This window comes from Crinia signifera, chromosome 4 (assembly GCF_055691185.1).
Source record: "Crinia signifera chromosome 4, ASM5569118v1, whole genome shotgun sequence".
Lineage (NCBI taxonomy): Eukaryota > Metazoa > Chordata > Amphibia > Anura > Myobatrachidae > Crinia > Crinia signifera.
The window spans coordinates 175,879,470-175,903,314 of NC_139220.1; the positions used below are offsets into that span (position 1 = coordinate 175,879,470).

Below are 23,845 nucleotides of genomic sequence, written 5' to 3' on the forward strand. Positions count from 1 at the left end.
GTGGACACACACAATGTAGACATCAGATTTTCCAATTTTAGGGTTAAGTTTAGGGCTTCAGGGGTGAATTTATGAAGCTTGGAGAAGTGTTATCTATCCCCATAAAGAACGTTATGAGCAAGGTGATAATGGTTCAGCCAATCAGCTCTTACCTGTCAATTTACATATTGTAGCTGATTGGATGAACCATTATCACCTTGCTCATAACGTTCTTTATGGGGATAGATAACACTTCTCCAAGCTTCATAAATTCACCCCTGAGTTAGCTAAGAACCCTATAGGAAGCTGCATGGCTGACATGTCAAATGTCAACATTCACATTATTGACATTCTAGTACTGTGGACATTATAGTATGTCAGTGTGGACAATATTAATGTTGACATTTGACATGTTAACATCCCCTGCATGTCAACATACTGACATGGACACACACAGTGACAAAGAGACTTCAGGAGGGCTCGGGTGCTTAAGATGGGGGAGGGGGTGTTAAAATCTAAAATTAGGAAGCCAGAGGTGATGACATTATCTCCACACTAATATTACAATAATGAATGTATTTATTTAAAAAAATATGAACAGCACAAATAAACAGAACATACAATATTTTCATTAAGCTTACCTAGAAAAGATACATAAAACTCTTATAAAGTCACACATCTGCAGACCATCGAAAGTAGTTTATAGTTGATACATTATATATTACATAATTCATTGGTTTTTCCCACAATAATCCAATTGGGGGTATTCAGGTTAACATTATTATTGCATACACACTTATAATATATGCTGGTGGTGATGCGGTCATTTGGTCTACACCATGGCTGGGCAACACCGGCCCTCCAGATGTTAGTGAACTACACATCCCAGGATGCTTTGCATAAGTTTTGCTATGTGGCCATGCTGAAACTGATGCAAGGCATGCTGGGATGTGTAGTTCATCAACATCTGGGGGGCCGGTGTTGCCCAGCCCTGGTCTACACACATTAGTTGGCAAGGTCGACATGGGTCTAGGTCGACATGGTTCTAGGTCGAAAGGTCATTAATTCGACAGGTCATTAGTTCGACAATGTCTAGGTCGACAGTCAAAAGGTTGACATGGGTTTTTCAGTTTTTTGAGCCGACATGGGCCGACAGGTGGTATGTCATGCCCTAATATCCACTAGGGCATGGTGGGAAAATAAAATGGTGTGCCGAGCGTAGCGAGGCACCGCACCCAACGCATTGTGAGCGCAGCGAGGGGATGCAGTGCACTTTAAACTGTGTCCATGTCAAATGTGTTGACATTCAGGTAAAAAAACCATGTCGACCTTTTGAGTGTCGACCTAGACATTGTCGAACTAATGACCTATTAAACTAACGACCTGTCGAACTAATGACCTTTCGATATATAACCATGTCAATGGTGTCGACCTAATGACTGTCGACCATCATGCTGTAGACCAAATGATCCCAACCCTGCTGGTGCTATGGATTGCTGTTTATATTGTGCTTGTGCATTATAACTCATTATTATACTGTATTTTGCAATGTTCATGTTTACCCTCTTTTATAGTGCTGTGTACAGTTTGTGGCACCATATAAATAAAAGATAATAAATATTATGTTGTTTATTGTATGTGCCTAAAATGAACTGTAGAAATTTACTTACATTTTTGTCTGTTTTTAAAGCGACGGGGGTGTGCTACCGCACACATGCCATCGTACAGCACAAAGTATGTGCTGCCCGCGCTTTTTGAACTAGAATGCATCGTATCTAGTTCAAAACACACGGTGCTTTAACCCATCGCATGCCTTTTGAAATAGATGCGATGCAATCCAGTTCAAAACGCACTGAATTATCGCTCAGTATATGGGCGGCTTTAGATTTTTTAAATATTGTAAAATATTTAAGCAAAATGTAATATGTGATCTGTTAGAGAGTAGAGGGTTGACACTAAGTATACATTCACTCATTTGCTGGATTTGTAGATCAATTAATAAACACACAAGAATTTGTAATTGATTGGGACATATTTCAACACATTGGATCTCTGCTGCATGGGTTTCCTCAGGCATATTTTGCTGTAGCTCAACAATGGTCTTTTAAGTTGAACCAAGAAATGTATCATGTTCCCAGTATCGTGTTCCTGATAAAGGCTGGAACTATTTTGGTTCTGCTATTTGGATTTCTTACTAAATAAGTTATAAGTAGTTTACGGTTTCCTTTTGTGCTAACATTTTAGAAAGTTTTCTGTACTGGAAGGCAACAGATAGAGCATTTAGGAGGTATGATAATGATTTCATAAACCTAGAATAGCAGGATTTACAGTGCAGGATTTGATGCAGATAAAATTATGTTGCACTGCATGGGTTTTGTCCATTTGAGAATTAATTTGATTTTGCGAGTGAACCAGAATAAGGGCCATAGACCGGTGCAAATAATAATTGCTCTTCCATACTGCACACCTACAGATTCACATCATTTTTCCACTACATTATAGATATGGGCTATGCTGACTCTGCCTCACAGCTTCAAATCAGTTTGTACATTTTCCAATTTCTCACCCTGCATTTTCACAAGTGAGTATGTTGCACCTAATAACTGCTATCATCCTATAACATATTTCTCCCTAGGCAACCCTATACAGGTATTTCCTGGTAGAACAGCTATTTACACAGGACTAGATCCTCTGATAGCGCAGGCTGTCACTGTGAAATCAGCACTGAGGCATACTCAACATATACCTGCTGAGTGCACTATTTATACTGTAGCTTTGGTCAAGTATCCATGAATGAAGTTCAAGACAAGTACATCCTCAAGATGATAACATGAACCAAGCACATACGTAGCCAGGGTTGTTTATCTACATCGCCATTGGTACAATAAAAATAAAAGCTATCTGAAAATGAAATCAGAAAACATAGAAAGTATAATTAAGTAATTCTTTCTTACCAACATGTCCGGAAAATAGCAGTTATGGTAGCCCACATCTTAATTCTATTTATAATGCATAGTGAAACAATATTCAAAATCCTGATATAATACTGATACCTTGCTACTGGCAGAGCTGGGACAGATGAATAAAAGGAGTCAATATGCAAAAAGTTAGCCAAAGAGATTTGGGGAGTGGATCTATTGGCTTCCCAATGTCAATGAAAGAAAATTTACACTGTAGCTTCACTGAGAGCAAGTACTGTAATCATTGCTCTCGCTGCGCTCGCCACACTATATAGAATCAACTCCACGCCGACGTGGATAGTGGGGGTATGAGTGTACTAAATATAGTGGGCGCCCAACTAACATATAAGTACCCTTTTAAGCTTCAACTTGTGGATGTTTCTGGAGATACTGTTGCATTTTACTCTGTACATTAAATGGATCAGACCCTTCCAATCTCTAGCAACCACTGAGCAATAAGGGCCTAACTTAAAGTCATATGCACTGCTGCCGCATTGTCTGCTAGAACATATTGTAGCTGTTGATTTTTGCCTGTATTCAGGCTGGACGTGTGGCTGCACAGCACTTACATCTGCTGAGCGCTGCTGTCATCATTATCAGCACACATTGGCAGCAGTCTTTCACTGGATGTAAGAGTTCTGTCTGAATTCTCCTGATCCTTGTGTGCGCTTACCTTGGAACAGGCGAACATTCTGCTTACACAACCAATACATGTTCAGGGTTAACTTATACTATGTGCCAATATCCCATTGCTGAACAGTTACACGTATTTAGCAGCCAATGCCAATCAAACTGACTTCTGCGCTTCGTACTACTACTCCTTAGGGATCCTCTGAAATACATATGCCCACCTGGGATGCCCATATGGCCTAAAGTACAGTACTTGACTTGCGGGCTGATTCAGATTTATACGTAAACCTGATACACCCGGTTTACATACAAATCTGATGGTGGGGGAAGTGCACATATTCAGAACGAGTCCTAAGTGATTGCATATGGGGGTAAGGATTGGAACCATTCTGGAACCATTTTGCAGGTCAGCTGAGACAAGGTTTTTCATTGTGTGAAGCAGACTTCCTGGACTCAGCAAAGGAGCTCCAATGGACAATGTAAGGGCCCCCATACACTATGCGACCTCCTGTAGGATAAGTCACATCCTATTCCCCTTGTGCTACTTCGGACCCTCCCGGGTGGCAGGGATCCCGCTCCCTGCCTCTGGGAGGGGGTCCAACCTAGAGATCATACCTGCAGCATGTATGATCTCTAGGCGCATCAGATCAGACGTCAGACACATGCTATTTGGGCCAATTTCATCCGAATTCTCAGCCCGATCCACCAGAATCAGGTGAAATCAGGATTAAATTGCATAGTGTATAACTTAGAAAGGTAAGGGCTGCAACATACAGCACTCAGATCACAGATGTTGGCAGGAGGCGTCTATTTCCTACAGATGCCTGCTGCAGTATTAGAATATTAGTTGTACGATATTGTACAGTCGCTTCCCTTGGAATCTTATTATAGAGTTTTGGAAGAAAGCCAAAATGTAAAAATATACAGATTTTTAATTTCTAAATAAAAGAATAGCCCAAAGTCATTTAGGCCAAGATGGCATTATCACCATGTTCTTAGTTTGTGATTGTGTTCACCAAAGACGTTAATATCAAAGCCACATTTAAAAAAAATGGAAAGTGATATATATATAAAAAAAAAAAATCTTTGATGTTCAAGTAATTGGATTCCTTATTTAGTACATTTGAAGTTACATATAGTACTATACAAACTCAAGGCAGATATTGATTATTGATTATAGCATAAGAGTTGAATGTGCTGTTCTCATATACAAAATTAACCCAAATTCTTGGAATTACAAACAGTTTGGACTTTGCAACACTGAATCAGGACCTGTATTTGTAGGTCCTTTGCTTTGCTGAACCTAGAGTCTGCAATCATAGCTGGGACAATGATTATGCCACTTCAGTAAGATCTTTCATGTGACTGGTGTACAATAAGAGGAAATAAAAAAGCTTGTACAATTCTGGGCAAACAGGAAAAATAAGGAGAAAGGAATGTTTCACCCAAATGCGGGAATGAAGTGAAATGTCCATGGAATAATTTGGAACATGTTGCTCATCTTAACTGTGGGTGTGCTCAGTTATCCTCTTTTTCTCTCCTTTGAATCAGGCAGATGCAAAACATTTTAAATAATAGTGTCTGTTTGTGTGTCTCCAAAACACTGCCATCTGTTGGCTGCGAGTGAAACTACATCTCTTTATCTCTCACATATGCACAAACACAAAGGCATTCACAAGGTAGCAGACTAGCTTTGGACCAGCCAGGAGGCTCATGAAAATCGGCGGCATTACCATCCACCTGGAAAACTAGGCAAGTCTCCTGGAGCATGTTTCCTCTGCACCAGCTCACACCACCCCCCTTGGCATCATTGAGGCGGCAGTCAGAATGTTGGCATTCATGTAGAGATAGCAAAAGATGTGCAGTAGCAAAATTCTAGATTGCAGTGTAATTGTGCAGTACTCCCCAGTATCCGGATACATGAAAAAGAAGCCCGTATTTCCCATGCATCAATAAATGGATCCAGGAAGCCCATACCACTCACCCTGCACCCAATGTTTCCAATATGTGCCCTTTGGAGTTTCACGTCAGCAGCAGCACTGCAGAAACCACTCCTGTTAAACGCCCGGTTTCCATCCCCAGATGCCAGTTTCCAGTCAATCACCTTGCGAATGGCTAGTGAAGGAAAAAAAGTAGCATGATTCCATCGTTGGAAGGCGTTGTGACCATGCATTGCGGCCCCGATGCATGTACAGTGTATTGATAATCGTCAGTTGTGAGCAACTTCACATTTTACATTAAAATTAACTTCTGTTATTTCATATTATTTTGTTATACTTACCCCTAAACACATACATGTGTGTGTGTGCGTGCGTGTATGTGTAATATATATATATACTAGGTGATTCATCGCGCCCTACGGGCGCTCTTCACACCGGCGTAAGGGGCTACGCCCCTTAATTTGTGAACGTTGTATTGTGAGAAATATGGTTAAAATTGTATGAAAGATGCCCTGTATTGCAGCTTCTGCCAGTGGGTGAGGGTCCAGCGTGGCAGCACAGGAGTACAGGACGGTGGCCCTGAGTCAGTGTCTCCTCCTACTGGGTGGGAGTTAGGGTGCATGAGAGCAGGAGGCTGGGATATGAGGCATAATAGGGGTATGTGGGCAACACAGCGTCAGCGATTACCCAGTGGTGGAAGTTACGGTTCAGGAGAGCAGGAAGCTGGGTAGTGATAGGGGTGTGTGGACATACGGGGGACTAAAGAGGGTGGGGGACACTGTGCAGCTTCTGCCAGTGGGTAAGGGTCCAGCGTGGCAGCACAGAAGTACAGGACGGTGGCCCTGAGTCAGTGTCTCCTCCGCCTGGGTGGGAGTTAGGGTGCATGAGAGCAGGAGGCTGGGCGGTAAAGCATGATAGGGGAATGTGGGCAACACAGGGTGAGCGGGTCCCCACTGGCGGAAGTTACGGGGCAGGAGAACAGGAGGCAGGGCAGTGATAGAGGTGTGTGGGCATGAGGGGTAATAAAGGTTTTTGGCTGTTGCGGAGTAGGGATAGGCATTGGTGCAGACACCATCGATGGTTGGCATTGATGGCGATTTTGCACCCTGCCATCGATAGTAGTAACATATTACTTGGATAACCATCGATTGTTGTAGCTATCGATGGTCATCCATTATATCTGACTGAATAGGCCGTGGGTCAATCAGAACTTGGTGGCCTAAAAAAATTTTAAACTTGATCGGTTCTCCTTTGCCATCGTTGTAGGGAAACCATCTTGTCCTCCCACATTGATGGCAAAAGTATTCAACATCGGCCATAAACCATCGATTATTTGAAATCATTGATGGTCGATGGGCATCCCTAGAACTGGAGGAGGGTGAGGGACAGTATGCAGCTCCCGGCAGTGGGTGAACGTCTCCTCCCACTGGGAGGGAGTGAGCGTGCATGAGAGCAGGAGGCTGTATAACAGTGGTATGTGGGCAAGACATTGATAAAAGTTGTGGCGCTGGTGCAGAGGGCAGTGGGGAAACCTGCAGTGCGGCAGCCAGGGCAGGATTTCGCTGGGGTCCCGCGATTCGCGGGAGGGTCGCGGGGGTCCCGCGATTCGCGGGAGGGGGGGGGGGTTGCGGGGGTCCCGCAAATTGCAGGAGGGTGGGTCGCGGGGGTCCCGCGAATCGCGGGAGGGGGGTCACGGGGGTCCTGGCAGAGGGTAGGGATGTTCAGGAGTAATGGTGGATGGTGGCTGTGGAGTAATGGTGGATGGTGGGCGTGTACTGTAGCCCTGGCTGGGCGAGGGGAGGTGATGTCAAGGGGGTGGAACGTTATACACATGAAAATGTTCTACACAGGAACGTTCTACACAGGGGTTGAGTGACAGATCTGGCTAAATATATAAGATATATATATATATATATATATATATATATATATATATATATATATATATATATATATATACACATACATACATACATACATACACATTTAATTAGCCATGCTGTCAAATTATTTTGTATGTATACATTTGTGTGCATATAAAGATAGTGAAAAGGCAGAAGGGAGATGTAAATATATTTCACAACAAAAGTGTTTTTATGAATTGTCAGAATAATGCATTGACTTATTTGTTTCATGAAAACTGGGCTTCTGTACTAATGATTTGCCATCTGTAGTGGCACTTCCAGCTCCTCACACCCCAGATATCACTAGGGAAGAGAAGCTAGCAGTGAGTTAATTACATGTTCCAAAGCAAATATTTTTGCCTGACAAAACAAATAATAGGGTTGTTTGATAAACAAAAGAATATTGTTACCAAAACTTAAGAATTCTGCTGAGACTGCTGATTTTATCTATTGGAATTTAATTTACTGATGGAGCCTTAATCACATGGGATACCTAACCTGTTTGCAAAACTGTTCAGAAGGATTTTCCATGTACTGTATATCTGCTTGCAATAAATCCTTAATTTTACAGTCCTTTGTTTAGCTATGTGTATACTATACAGCAGGGATGGCCAACCAATTAGAGGCAATGAGCCCAATAACATACAAAAAAATGGGTGTGGCCTAGCTTCCACGAGGCCACACCTATTTGTAAATGGGATGTGTTCTAGCTAGCACAAGGCCATTTTGTGTTCACGCTTTTGGAATGAGCTTGTAGGCGCAAGACCTTGGAAGATATTTACTAAGATATTAGTTCTATTTCACATGGAATGTTGCTATGGGCAACCACCAATCAGAATCTACTTCTTTTTTTTAATTCTCTTTATTTATTTTTCATATAAAAAACATTACAACATTTAATACTTGAATTTCATTAGACCGGTGACACTGTGTTCATATATATCGATTAACTCCAAAGATAATTTGCCTCCATATCTGCTCGCTTACGCCCAATACAGACAATAAATATAAATACATTATTGCCCATCCTGATCCCTTACTTCTATGGCTTGAGATGTTGTGCTACTTGTTTTAATTTGGACTGCTCGCAACCCTGATCATACATTTTGACTAGCCGAGCTTACGGCATGGCTTCCTCACGGCTCTACTTCAAACTTGTGACTTATATATAAATAAATAGAATTTATATATATCATTAATTATCTTAACTATATCTTCTTGGTTCTATAATACCTTATTCTGTGTTCCAATCGTTATAAACATCGTTCATTTTTTTTACCATGCTGTATTTATTAATTTTTCTGTGAAAAAACTATTAAGTACTTTTTTATTCTATTCTATCCATTTCTTCCATATCCTTTCATACTTATTCAGTGCATTTCTCGTGAAATATATGTGTTTTTCGTGTAGAGCCGTGTAGTCCACCAGTGCCCTCCATTGCTCAAAAACGTGGACCGGTCTTGGCCATCTAGGTTCTGGCAATCATAACTTTGGCTAGTGAACACAAAATTACAGCAAGTGCCTTGTCTGCACTCTTTCCAGAATCTACTTCTTAATTATGTAGCCCCCTTCTAGGAGGTAATAGATAGTATTCGATCAGTTGCACATAGCAATAAATAAGAAATAAAACCCCCATCTTAGTATTCTTCTCCCCTTGTGTCAAACCTCGGTTTTAAGTTAGGCTGGGGGTGAGACAAGTACATTGAAAATACACAATTTGCATAATCTTCCCAATATTTCCCGAAAGATATCCATAGCACTTGAATACATCAAAGAAAGCATCAAAAATAATAATTAGTATATTGCAAATAGAATGTAAAACAGATTTCATGGCTTCAAAAAAATTATCAGTATCTAAATGCTATGCATATAATTCTTCTGAAGCCATGAAATATGTTTTATATCCTATTTACCATATTATATATATATATATATATATATATATATATATATATATATATATATATATAACAGCAGAGGATCCCATGTCATAGGAAGACCAGCACCAGTCCAATATATTCAACACAGTTAATCATTAAACCTGTGAAGCTGGTGCGATATCTACAAGCAATATATATATATATATATATATATATATATATATATATATATATATATACACACACACACAATTATACAGTGATAAACATACACACATGCACACACACACACACAACAGTACAATTAGACTGCCTAGGGACTGATTGTATAAAATGCCTCAATACCTACAGTTTTTTGGTACATGCAGGATTTGACTTCATATAATGCCAAGGCGTTATACAAAGTAAGCTTTTACAAGTGACGAGAGTATAAGCCTATGTGATACTGTAGGAATGAAGTATTAACGAAGAAGATAATTGTATTATGATCTCCGTTTACCCCTTGCTAAATAGCGTTAATACTTACATAATGTGTTGCGCTATTTGACATTGTTTAAGGAAATTTGAATGCTGGATAGAGCCCATTAGCAGTAAGAAAGTGAGAAGCACTCTCGGCACATGGCTGTCATACTGTATGGGTGCAATTCGGAAAGTGAACTGGCTTTCCACATGTCTTCACTATACTACAAAACAATTACCTAATTCTATTCTTATGTAAATGTATGAGTTAATCTGACCCTTACAGACCCACTGTTTGCTGGGTCTAAGTAAAAACCGGACCCGGACAAGACCCCGGAACGCCGGACCAGACACTACAAACTCTGCATTCCGGGACTTGTAGTGTCCGGGAGGTGTCTTGTCCGGGGGGGTCCCTGTGATAGCTTTCACCAGCGACATGGGGAAAGAAAGATTACAGCCTCCCCGTGTGGTCCAAACCGATTTTTATTATTCCCCCGAACCATGCAGAGAGACTCCCTCTTCTTATCTCCCTGGTGACAGGTGTCAGAGTAGCCTCACCAGACGGGACACCCCCGGCAATGCAACCCGGCGGACCGGACACTACAAGCTCCAGAATTACATATTTTGATGAATGGAGCCTGTCCGGTCCGGTTTTTACCAATACCCCTGTTTTCTGAATGTATATGCTAATATAAACAATTATGTTTCAGAAACATTGTCATTACCCAAAATTAACTGAACACTATCTTATATAAATTCTTCATTATTCCCTCCACAAAATAATTAGAGGGAAATCATCTTTTTCCGAATGTTTGTGTACTTCTGTGAAAGTTTGGAAAGTTATTTCTTAGGGTTTGGTAATTAATGCCTAGTGGACAGGTAAGGTAAGGTAAACTACAAGGATGTGATTTACTAAAGTCCTAACACTGTTCTAGCCTGGTGGACTTATGTTCAGACCTTGCAATGAAAGAACAAAATTGCTGGCACTTGACTCCGTGATGTATGTTCGATGGTGATCAATGTGGATTGTTTTGTAAAAAAATAAATAGAAAAAAATTATACGTTTCCACAATTTCTGTGGGTGTAACAGAAAGTGGGGGGTGAAAAAGGAGGACGGATCTCATACCGAACATGTATAAAGGTTTCTTAATATAAGGACACCTTCAGTGCATACCCAAAGGAAGAAAAGTGATTATTGTGAGTACGGTACACAACCTAATCACTTTTCTTCCCTTGGGAAAACACTGAAGGTGTCCTCATATAAAGAAACCTTTATACACGGGATCTCACCCATACCCATGTGAGTTCGGTACAAGATCCTTCCTCCTTTTGCACCCCCCACTTTCTGTTATACCCATAGAAATTGTGGAAACTTATACGTTGTTTTCTATTTTTTTTTTTTTTCACAAAACAATCCACATTGATCACCATCAAACATACATCACGGAGTCAAGCGCCAGCAAGTTTGTTCTTTCATTGCAAGTTCTAAAAAGGAGGCATTCCAGTGATCCTCCATCAAGATTGTGGCTGCAAGGACTCCAATTTTGTGCCTTGGGACTTTCTTTTTTTTTTTTCTTTCTTCCCCTTTCCCTTATGTTCAGACCTGAACGCAAGTCTGTTCTCACTCACAAATTCCTGATTATCAGGAATCTACCACTACACAAGGTCCATCCTGCACATGCACAGAACAGGCCTTGTGATCTCATCAGAACTGCCCCTCTGACGCTGCCCAATAGACTTTCTCACCTTCCTGCCCCTGTTACCGACAGTAAGAGGAGTAAGCTGGAGCTGCCTGCTGAGATCGCAGCAACATACAGGAAGCGTCTCTTCTACTGAGATACTGAGATGTCTACTGCAAGTCCCTCCTTCAGATAAGACAGAAATACATGCAGCATTGCATTTCCATTTATACTGCATTCACATAATGCATTCACATAATGCAGTAATCTGGCTGCTACAGACTGGCATTAATGTAATGTAGTAATCTGGCTGCCACAGTCTTCCGCACTTGTGGTTGTTTTGCGACTGATTTAGGATCTGGGAGTACTTTATAACATATCCTAGGTTAGGCCATGCCATCTAAGTAACTGGGCATAATGGACATCTTAGTGGCCCTTGCAGTAACCTCCCAGTTGTTACCTAGAACTGCTTCACCTTGTAATTGGATGTTCAGTGTGAATTTTTCAGAAGAATAGAAAAAACTATAAATAAAGAAAACATCCGATGTTCATGCCATTTATGTGCAATATGTCTGAGAAAAGGAGAGTCTCTTGATTTTATATTGAATACTATTGCGCTTCTAGGGTCAATACTTGGCTAACTGCTGTAATAGTCAAATTTATTTGATTCCCCAGTTTCAAATTCATTAATCTTCTTTTAAATATTTTACTAATGTGATATTTTATTAGATGGGATATGCTAATTGAAACAACTGTAAAAGTATATGACTATTTATTGACTATGTAACTGTAATAGTAATTCCCATAAGGATAGACATTATGAATATAAAAAAGCATTACTCGGAAATGAAAAGTATAAAAAGCAATAGTAACCCTGCAGGGCTGGGCAATTGTGGCCCTCCAGATGTTGATGAACTACACATCCCAGCATGCCTTGCATCAGTTTCAGCATGGCCACATAGCAAAACTAATGCAAAGCATCCTGGGATGTGTAGTTCAGCAACATCTGGAGGGCCGCAATTGCCCAGCCCTGCCTTAGAGCAAAGCAGGCTGCTTAACTTTGTTGTTGCTAGTCTCTCAATGGTGGAAATCAGGGCTGTCCTAATGGTGAGTATATGTGTTGAAATATGTCTTATCACCACCATCATCTGATGCTTTGCGGTATCACTGCACTGGGCGTCACACAGCAGTGCAGGAACATGAGGCTAGCAGCACGGGACACCGATTCCTGGTCCCTGGGTGTAGATGAGTATAAATTGTATATCCTCCTAGTGATCAGCTTATGTTTCCAACAGACACACATACAGTAGCTGATCACACTGGCCAGGTCTCTGCATACGGCCAGTATGTGAGCCCTGTGATTATGCTGTCTCAGGGGGTATGGATCATATGGTCAACCTTAAGAGGGTCGACAATCATTAGATCAACACCACTAGGTCAACATGGGTCTAGGTTGACAGGTCATTAGGTCGACATGGTTTAGGGCCTTGTTGGCTAACCTTGACACTCCAGATATTTTTAAACTACACATCCCAGTATGCTCTGCTTCAGTTTTGCTTTTTTGGCCATGCTAAATCTGATGTAGAGCATGCTGGGATGTGTAGTTCAAAAACAGCTGGAGTGTCAAGGTTAGCCATCAAGGGTCTAGGGTGACAGTTAAAAGGTGGACATGGGGGTTTTCACTGTTTTTTGACCCAAATGTTGACACAGTCGACATGGACACAGGATTAAGTGCACCGCTGTGCTCGCCATGCTTCAGGCACGGTGCCTCGCTGCGCTTGGCACACTATTTTATTCTCCCATCATGCCCTAGTGGATGGTATGGCATGAAATACTGCCTGTCGGCACATGTCAACTCACAAAGCAGTGAAAAACCCCATGTTGACCTTTTGACTGTCGAGCTAGACAATGTTAACCTAATGCTTGTATGGACCTAATGACCTGTCGACCTTGTCCCATGTCGACCTAGACCCATGTCGATCTTGCAATATGTCGACCTAGTGGTGTCGACCTAATGACTGTCGACCATCTTTAGGTCGATCAACCAACTGTATCCCATCTCAGGATGGAGTCAGGGTCAGTGGAGTTTCTTTTTCCCTAAAATTCTAATGAAAGGGTTTGGAACAGTTTATTATGAAAACTGCTCCAAAAGCCCTTTAATACATCCCCTTTTCATTATATTTTAGTCAATTTTTTTTATAAATCTGCCCCTTAGTAGTACAGTTTATTTTTATATGCGTGACTCATGTTACAACAAAATGGATATAAAAACTGAGGGACCTTCATATTTATTTAAACCTGTCATCTTAATTAGTTTTACATTACACTTATGATTGACACACAAACCAAAAAAAAACTAAAACTATACCTAAACTTTACTTCATGCAACTCATGTAACATATGACTGTGACTCACGTTACATTTCCGTTCACAGACAAATGGCTCTGATGCAAATTACGTGAATTTACCAGAATACAGTGGGCCTGTTTATCTTCCTAATTAACGGTGACAATGTATAAAATATTTCATCCGGTGATGATGGCCATTTCCAGTTGTACCATCATACTGAACAAGTATTTACCATCTCTACATCCACTTCAAGAACTTCCATATATGTTCAAGGCTTACACATGCAGGAAATCGAAATCGAACAAGCACAAATGAATGTGCTTGTTGTGAGAATGGCTGTGTACGGGCACACATCCATTCACAGCAATGCGAATATGTCCAACAGGCTCAACCTTGAACGATTTTTACACTGGCCACAACTCATTTCAGGCGTCGCGTAGCCCTGGACTTACTCGGCTGTGTGATGGAAAAAGGAACATTCGGGCTGGTGCTGACGTCAAACACCCTCCCCTAATAAGCTCAGTCACACACAGCATTATCCAGGGCACACCCAGTGTTGTTTCTGTCATGCCTGTGTTTTTCTTAGCACTACTACTACTAAACGGCCAGTTTCCACCCCCAGGTGACTACTTCCTGTGAATCACCTTGTAAATCGCTTGCAAATAGAAATTGTTGCAGGATTCATTGTAAGATGGCCTTGCGCATGCGTACTGCGAACCATATGCATGCATAATGTATCAATAATCGCCCACGTGCAAATTCACAGCTCTGCGATCACGTCTGAATCAGGCTCATAGTCTTGTGACTACCACGATTCCACTGTTGGAATTCTGACCATCAGGATCCTGACAGTCAGCATTTTCTTCCCAACCCACAGCCAATACCAGGATGTAGTTGGAATTAGTATAAATGGACTTAAAGGTTTATGTACTAAGCAAATACATGTATACTGTAAATGAATATAATAAAATTACAAAAGAACCATTTGCCATTTTTTGTTTGCTTCTTAGAAGTTAGCGGATATAGAGCCTCACGATAGGCAGGGGTGGATTTAGGGATGAGGGCGCCCCTAGGCACAACAATAATGTTTACTAAGTAGGACAGTTTATAGGGGCAGTATCTGCATGTCCTATCCATATACACTCTATTTAAGATGGAATATAGTACAGTACAGTGGATATTTTGCAGTTATTGGTACATTTTGGGCTGACAGTACTATCACAGGCATCCAAGTGCCACCCCCAAACATGTGCCGCCCCTAGGCCAGTGCCTCACGTGCCTAATGGGAAATTCGGCTCTGACGATAGGAGCAAGTCCTGGTAATACTATAGGAGTAATGCTGTGTACACACAGTCCGATTTCCTTTCCGATGTTGACGATATAGTCAACATCGGATCGGCATCGGATCAACATCGGATGCAGATCGCAAGGGTTTTAACCCTTGCGATCCCGATCCGATCCCGATGCGCGTTCACGTATCGGATCTGCACTATATAGTCAAGATAGGATGCAAATCGGATGTGCCTTAAGATCCTATCTACGATCCTATCTGATCAGATCGTGGATAGGATCTTAAGGCACATCTAACGTGTGTACACACCATAAGTTTGTAGCAGATTGTGCCACAGAGGATATAATGTAAATATGTGGACAGGTTTGCAGATGGGCATGTGGGGCATCCATGGACCATGCCCCAGGCAATATAATGCTATAAACGGAAAGTCATGAAATGAACAGAAAGCAGCCCAGTATTATGGGGGTTTTCAATTCCCGCCGCTATTTCCGATGGGGGAAATAGCGGTGAACGCCTATTCAATGCTATCTTGACCAACAGCATTGAAGAGACAGTTCGACAGAACGGGCCCAAATTTAAAAGCGGTCAGTCCTGTTTTGCTGAGAACGGCCGGGAATTGACGCAATCATGGGCCGATCTCGACAATCCACAGCCGTTTACGTGGACACACCCTCTTTTCCTCAATTGAATCCCACCTGGCGATTTGTAATCGAGCAAAATGCAAACGGGCCAGGGTCACGGCTGTCAGGACGTACCGACAGTCGCGACCCAGGATTGAATACCCCCATAGTGTGCTACAGGTAAATGAAGGCAGTATTTTAACTGCATAGAAAATCTCATTTGTACATCTTGCAGTGCAGCACTTTAGGTGCTGCATATCTCAGACTGCCAACATAATCACCCATCAACCACCTCATATACAACATACTGTATAGCAAATGACTTGTGTTTGCGTTCAACAATTTTATACAATATTATACAATGGTGAACAATACAATAATATGCTAAAATAAACTTTTATCTCTGGCGTTGGCAGAAATGATGTTTTATCAGAAGAAAGAATTTTGGGTGCAAATGTAAATAATATTGTATCGCTGTATACAGATGAATGCATAATTTCCATAGCTGTGTAATTATCACAGGTATGTTTTGAACACTTGCTGTCAGCACAGTACAAGCAATGTTTCCTTACACACCACTCACTTCCAAAGATGACTTAATGTCAATGGAGAAGCCTGGTACATATGAGAGAACTGTCATAAGATCATTTCATTGTTACTAAGTGATACAGCTCTTGTAAATAACTTGCCTGTTCTCATCCCTTCAGAGCCGTCATTAATCTGACACACAGTAACCCTGATTACAATGTAAAGTAAGCCTTCTGTAAGATGTAATGTCACACAGATGACCAGAACTAGGGCTAGATTCTCTAAGCTTCAAAAGTGATAAAATGGAGAGTGATAAACAGCCAGCCAATCAGCTCCTGTCTGACATTTTTCAAACACAGTCTGTGACATGGCAGGTAGGAGCTGATTGGCTGGCTGTTTATCACTCTACAGTTTATCACTTTTGAAGCTTAGAGAATCCAGCCCCTTGTCAGTACCACCATTTGTTGCATTTGGATAATATAAATAAATCACATTCAATACACCAGATATTTAACAAAAAAAATATACATAGCTATACAACACAACACAATGTTATTTTTTAGTCTTTTAGATACAAGTATTGTATTTGCATGTGTCATTCATATGTATCTGGTAAGTTAAACTTTATATTTGCCATCAACGTTCCTCTCATTATTCTCCAGTCCCTGTTTGCACCTATGTAACTGTAAGTTATTTAAAGACTTGTCAGGGAGGCAGATGTCACACAGGTGCTATGTCTTCTCAGTCTCAGAGTGCTTCTGCTGTTGTATTCCTTTAGTTTACCCCTTCTGAATACCTTCTATCCATAGAGTGTGTGTTACCTAGTTACTAAGCTCTCTTCTATGCCTATATCCCTGGTTATCTCTTGTATTCTAGCCAAGGTCTTTTCCCCAGGTCATCCACTCGCATTTATCCAATTAAATAGCTTGTAAGAACATTGATATGGAACATCACTTCTACAGAGGGCAATACGTCAGTCCATCATGTGTTGTTTCGTTTTAATTAACCACACAATGCATTTATACACAACACTGTAGTCCAATGCTCAGGGAACATAAAACAGATACAAAAAGATACATTTTAAGAGCAATGTGCAACAAAACGATGGTTACTGACACCCAGTCACTGGGATTAGCAGTGTGCAGCAACCTGTATACAGTATATGAGAGTACAGATCTTGCCACACAGCTGCCCATAGCCCGAACTTCCAGCAGATCGCTGCCCATGACGCCCAGTGTCAGCATCAGAGCCAGCACCAAGAAATCCCCAAACTCCAATAAGTCATTAATACAGCTGCAAAAACAAAGTTACTCCGGCAACATCCTGCATGTAGATGTGCTTCCTCCTGTACCCAGCGCTGCATTGCAGGGCTGGGCTAATTCCCTGTCATCAGCACCCATGTGAGTGAGATACAGGTACCCTGACTTCTACTTGCCTGCCTGGAGTGGCACATTGCCAGTGTACAGAGGCTACAACACAACACTCATGTGTATTCCCCTGTCACCTAAGCAAGGCTGCAAATCAGTGGCAGCAATGTGGGGAGAGGGCAGTGTGTGGAATGCTCTGCTGCACCCCAGCACATGAATAATACATCACACAGCTAGAGTACAGCATGTGTTTAGGAGATACATTGAAGCCCAGCAGCGTGTGTGCGCACAGGAAGCCCTCCTACCTTGTTTGACACACTTGATTCTGATGGGGTCCTTGCAGTGTTTGATCACAGCCAATACATCCCTGATGGTGAGCCCGGCCACAGGAGTCTCATTAACCTCCAATACCAGCTCCTCGGGGACCAGTTTGCCACTCTGATAGGACACCTTCCCAGGCTTCACCTCCCCAAGGTAGGGGAACTGGCCATTTTCAGCACCCCCTCTGATGTCAAAGCCCAGCTCCCCTTCCAGGCTCCTGTCAGTCACACACTCGTGGACTTTGTTAGTCCAGTGGTTTTTCTTTTTCAGGCTTTTGGACATTGCCCCTGCTGCGTCTGTGGAGTGTGGCTGAGCAGTGGCAGGGAGAGGATGCCAAGGGGGCTCCTTGGTGCTGTCCTGAAGAATGGCCAGGCTGTGGAGATGCAGCAGCAGCAGCAGCAGCACAAGGGAGGAGGAGGAGGAGGAGAAGTAGTACTGTAGCCTCTTGCTCCAACTGAGTGTATGTATGCACACAGTGTGAAATGTATTTATACATGCATGTGTGTGTATGTGTGTAGTATGTATGTGTGTGACTGTCACTGGTGGATGTTAGCTGGTCTCCATGGTGGCAGCTGCTGCAGCTGGTACAGTGAGTGTGTGTGGCAGCGTGTGTGTGTATGTGTGTGTACGTGTGTGTGTGTACTAGTTGTACAGTAATAACTGGCAGAGGGGTAGTGGGAGGGGAAGGATGGAGAGGAGGAGGGATGGGAGCTGTCTGCTCTCTCCTCTCCCTAACCCGGTAGTGATGTGTGAGAGAGGCGGCCTGTGTGTTTGCCAGGCAACAGCCAGAGAGAAGCAGCAGCAGCTCAGCCCTGTGTGTTGCTTGCTGCAACACTGCCCGCGGTGCAGGCACTCTGTGCCTGGTGGATGCTGCTATGTACTATATGATTCATTCATTCCTCATTGTCACCCTCAGCTGCTGCGATGTACAGTAATTATCATGTTCTTATCCTAATGTAGGTTTATGGAGAGAAGACTGCACAGCCAGAGATGGGGAGTGACCGTATGCTGTGCTGCCTTCCCGGGCTGCACTACTACTGCAACACTAACAGCTCTCTATTGTTTGCAAACATTGCTTTGTGATTCTATGTAATTGTTCTTCCCCTGTACCTACCACATCACGTGTAAGGCACAATAGTGTATGTTATTCCTTCTTCATTGGCCATACATGTGGCTTTATTCATGCAATTGCACACATAAAGATGACCAACTGCGGAAATCTGCCTTGGAAGCCTCTTCAGCTAATAGTAATTATGCTCTCTAGGATAGGCTTTAGCATACTATTTATGTACAGTACTGTAACTCTGCTGTGGAACTACATGTCCCAGCAAGTGTATAACTGGGAGCCTGCTGAACAACAGAGAATATCACCACAATGCAGTTTTGTTCCAAACTTAATAAACTGTACAGATTCATATAGTATGTACCTGCATGCTATATATTTGGTGGCAGTCTCTTCAAGCTGATAAGAGGGACTTATCACCAATTAGTTATTGCAACTTTCAATGAAGTCTATGGACTATGGAGATTCCCTTTTTTTTTTTTTTTTTTTACAAAGAAATGTAATGGTGAATTTCAGGTGAAATGGAACTACTTTTTGCAATGCCGTATGTATCAGCAATATCATATGTAAATAGGTACAAATCAGTCACAGCAATTGTAACTCAAATATAAATAAAACTGGATCCATTAATCACAACTTGATCATGATTGCGGTGCACTTGCACAGATTCATATATTAACTTGGAAACTGGATTTAATCTGAATCAGTTAATTCCTGTAAAGCACATGAAAAACATCTTATGTGCCCTTAAATGCAGTGAAATACAGTAAAATGTTGATGTGTATATTTAGCAATAGTCGCATTCTTATTGTGATCTGGGCATGATAACAGCGCCCAAAATAGCATCACAGTATGCGATTATTCCCCTGAAATGTATGAAACAAGAACAGGGGCTCCAAATTTGATATGCTGGAAGATGTAGTGAGATTACTGCACATGTGTGATCTACTGAACACATATAAGCTGGTTTCACATTGCAAAAACCTGCTTTTAACTCGTTTTTGTTAACATTTTTTTAAATGGGTCAAAAGCCAGTTAAACCCCTTTCATATTGCATGTTGTAAAGGTATATTGCAGGTTCAATACCAATTTTGTACCTTCAGATTCAACTCGTTTCACCCATAGAAAGCCATACAATGTAATTTTAAGAGTTTTTTTCCTGCTTGTGGGCGGGGATAATGTGTGGTTATCATTTGTAGCAAATACCTTTTCTGAGCTGTTCAGACTGCAGGGAAAACGGCTCAGAAACGTGTAGGTTCCTGCTTTTAACACGTTTCAAAATACCGGTATTTTGTAACCGGTAAATTGATTGTGGAGCTTTCATATTGCAGCTGGTACCGTTTTAAAGCAGTTAAAAATCGGCAATATGCCGTGTTAAAACTGCAATGTGAAAGGGGCTGCTATACATGGTTACCAGCACTGGGGAGAGTTCCAGAAGAACCCCCTGATGACTAATCTTTTGCAATTTGTACCCCAAAAACCGGCTAACACCATCATTAGATGGCATTAGATGCAGCATCCAAACTCCAGAATCCAAGCTGTGGAGCATCACCTACCCCATAGATACCTAAAGCTGCTAGGGCGGGATGTATTAAAATACATCGCCGCCCTTCGCGCCCCCCCCCCCGCCGCGATGCCGCCGCATATGTACTAACATATGCGGCTGGCATCGCGATGCGGTGACGGAGGCCCCCCGCGATACCTGGAATGTGGTGTGCGGGGGGTCTCCGTCACCTCCCAGCCGGCTTCTGCAGTTTTCACGCCGGGGACAGCTAAGCAAGCTGTCCCCGGCGCTTCCTCCTCCCCCTGCAGCCGGAAGGACGTCCGGCTGCGTTGCTAGGGGGAGGAAGGGCTTACCTTCCGGGGTCCAGGAGGACCTGCAAGAAGGTAAGCCCAAGGGAGGGGGGAAAGGGGGGGGGCGGCGGGGTTGCGGCGACGCGGTGGGCGGCGAAAAGAAGCCCATAGGCTTCTATAGGGTATCGCCACCCAAAGGTGGCGATACCCTGCCCTGCGGTGACGTGGCGAACGGGTTTTAGTACATAGGAAAATGCGGTAAAACGGGGGTTTTACCGCATTTTCCCTTTAGTACATCTCGCCCTGGGAATGAGGGCTATCTCCAATATCTGCTGCAGTTCCTCTATCAAACATTAAGTTATACTAAATAAATGCATTTTGGAAATTTGCAGCAAATATTTAATGATAAAATCTTTCATGCTAACAATATGAATGATTCTAATAGAAACTGCTACTAATGAAACTGGAAACTTATTTTTTTAAAATAAGGGGTACCTGGAAAATGTATTCCTAGATCCAGTAAGCAAAGTAGATAAAGCACATAAAGCTTTCTAAAAACTATTTATAAGAAAAGTGAGTAAGCTCAAGAGGTACGATACCTGCTATTCATTACTGAATTCAATTCCCAGTCAGATTCCCAGTCAGAAATATTAAAGGAGTAGGAATGCTCTCCAGGCACGCCAAATGTGTGGATACACGGGCTCATCGTGAGGGGGTTACTGTACTTTAACTAAGAAAATAGAGTGGTAAGAAAATTATAATTGCTTGCTTTAAATATGCTAATTATACAATGATATGTAATGAATAAAACAACATAATTTCCTCTTTTCATTTATAAGAAAAAAAAAATATATATATAATTGGTAATTTGTGAAACTAAATATATTGTTTATCTCTTAATCAGTTCCTGTTTCTACCAATCTGTTGGCAAAACATTTCAGAAGCTTTAACTTCTGGAGCATGACAACAGCGTTAAATATATCTCCCCAAAAAAGAAAAGGAGAAATATGGACATTACATATCTGTTGGAACTTCAGACCTGATTTAGAGCTGATCACACAGCTTCAAATTTGCATGCATGGTTCACAGTATGTATGTGTGAGGCCATGCTGCAATGAACTCCTGCAACTATTTCTGCTTGCTGGCAATTTGCAAGGAGATCGACAGGGAGTGGGCTTGTGGGGGTGGAAACTGACTTTTTTGGGGGAGTAGCAAGAAAAATGCTTGGTACCAAAGCCTGTTAGGGGAGGCAGTGTCTGTGTTTATCGCAACTGCTGAGTAAGTCCTAGGCTACGCAGCGGCTGTGATGAGTTGCGGCCAGTGTAAAAATCATTTGAGGGTGAGCGTGTTGAGATGGGATTTGGACATTTCCAGGTGCGGGTGGATGTGCGTGTTGAGATGGGATTTGGACATTTCCGGGTGCAGATGAATGTGCAGCCAAACACATTCATTCGCTCAGTGCACACATTAGTTTGCAAGGTGGGTTTTCACTGGAGCAGGGTTGCGGCTAAACTGATTGCTGGCAGTGTGAGTTTGCGGCCATGTGACCAGGTCTGAATCGGGCCTTTTGCCATGAGGTATTGTGCTTGCAATAAATACAACCATAACTCCTTCTCTGAACTGTCCCAGTCAGTGGCAGACCTACGTTTTTGTGTCCCTGAAGTTGGAACTGTTATGGGGGCCCCTTTGCAACTAGCAACAATAAGACAACATCCAACAAGGCCCAAAAGTCTACCTCTCGCAACAATTCCCCCCTTCAATAATCACCAAACAGCTCCCCTTTCAGTAATTACCTCACAGACACCCCCTTTCAATAATCACCTCACAGAATCCCAACTTCATTAATCATCTCACAGCACCCTTCAACCCCCCATCCCTTCTCTCCAATAAACACCTGGCAGCACACACTGCTCAGTGCTAGCAAAGTGACCTTATTAGATGCCTCCTTGTCTGGGTTGCTCATCTTTCTTTGCTCCCAGCCTCCTTCCTACAACGGGCCCTGTCTGGCTCCGCCATTCCTTGGAATGTCACATAAAAGTTCTGCAGGCCGTCGGGAATTGTAGTTTAAAACAGAAACACTTTTCATGGTATCTACAGAGCGCAAATCACAGAGCTAGACTGCACCTCCCAGCAGCTCCTGTACTAAGTGATGCTTAATAATAATGTATTACCCTTTGTTTTATCAATGTACCAGAAGCTGATTGTATTAGAAGTGTCCACATGTATACATAAATACATACATAACTGTAATCCAACAGTATATTACATATATGGTGTATTATATAACTGATAAAAGCTAATGAACTGATCGGGCAATCTATACTATCAACAGGCATATCCTACTGTTGGTAAGTCTGATTTATTTCTCAGCCATGGGGCCAGATGCACTAAGCTTCAAAATGGAGAGTGATAAACAACCAGCTCCTAACTGTCATATTTCAAACCCAGTCTATAACATGGCAGGGAGGAGCTGATTGGCTGCCTGTTTATCTCTCTCCACTAGAAGCTTAGTGCATCTGGCCCTTAATCTGTTTTGCAAAATATCAATTCCTATGGCTGTCATATAGCGTACAGCAGAACATAGAAGGGAAGAATTCCAGAAGTAGTAGTTTACCAGGTAGAAGAGGTACATTAGCTGCATTTTATAAGGTTTGAAGGGACACGCATAAGGCTTTACAGGCTATGACCAGAAAATGCACTGTCTAATGCACTCTGGGGCTTTCATTATTAGTATAGGGGTATTCAAACTGCAGTCTACCAGCTGTTAAATACTGTGCCGTAGTTTGTCTAGACTTGGTACCACCCTATTATCAGACTTATTTAAAATTGAATGCATTTACTTGGATTGGGGAAAAGATTTGGGGGAGGTGAAGGTTGGGTTATTATATAATTTGGGGGAGGTGGATGTTGGGTTATTATATCATTTCCATGTTATTGTAAGGAATGATTTAAATAACGGACTGGCCAACTACTTTGTGGTACTCCCACAAAATAGTTGGCCAGACTCTAAGTAAAAGAAGAGCCAGAAAAGGAAGCCCCACCAATGTTTTCCTGCCAGGAGTCCCTGATGGAGTAGCT

General features: G+C 42.1%; 1 protein-coding gene and 1 long non-coding RNA gene across 10 annotated transcripts in view; one reads left to right on the plus strand and one right to left on the minus strand.

The window, feature by feature from the left end:
* The window catches only part of MAGI2 (membrane associated guanylate kinase, WW and PDZ domain containing 2), an 838,547-nt gene extending 819,947 nt beyond the window's left edge, over positions 1–18,600 (minus strand). For 3 of the 8 annotated variants that reach the window (XM_083183061.1, XM_083183062.1, XM_083183063.1), the window contains exon 1: positions 17,895–18,597. In XM_083183061.1, coding sequence (XP_083039187.1) covers positions 17,895–18,192 — 298 coding nt within the window. In that variant the 5' untranslated portion in view covers positions 18,193–18,597. Of the gene's footprint in view, positions 1–17,894 lie in introns of all 8 variants that reach the window. The other 5 variants (XM_083183056.1, XM_083183054.1, XM_083183055.1 and 2 more) reach the window with 4 other exon arrangements.
* LOC146074677 (uncharacterized) lies at positions 17,824–19,609 on the plus strand. 2 transcript variants are annotated; one of them, XR_014473450.1, is made up of 3 exons: positions 17,824–18,063; positions 18,181–18,370; positions 18,871–19,609. It is a non-coding gene; the product is annotated as an uncharacterized LOC146074677 (long non-coding RNA). The 2 variants fall into 2 exon arrangements; XR_014473449.1 differs by having other exon boundaries at positions 17,824–18,370.
* The last annotated feature ends 4,236 nt before the right edge of the window (positions 19,610–23,845 follow it).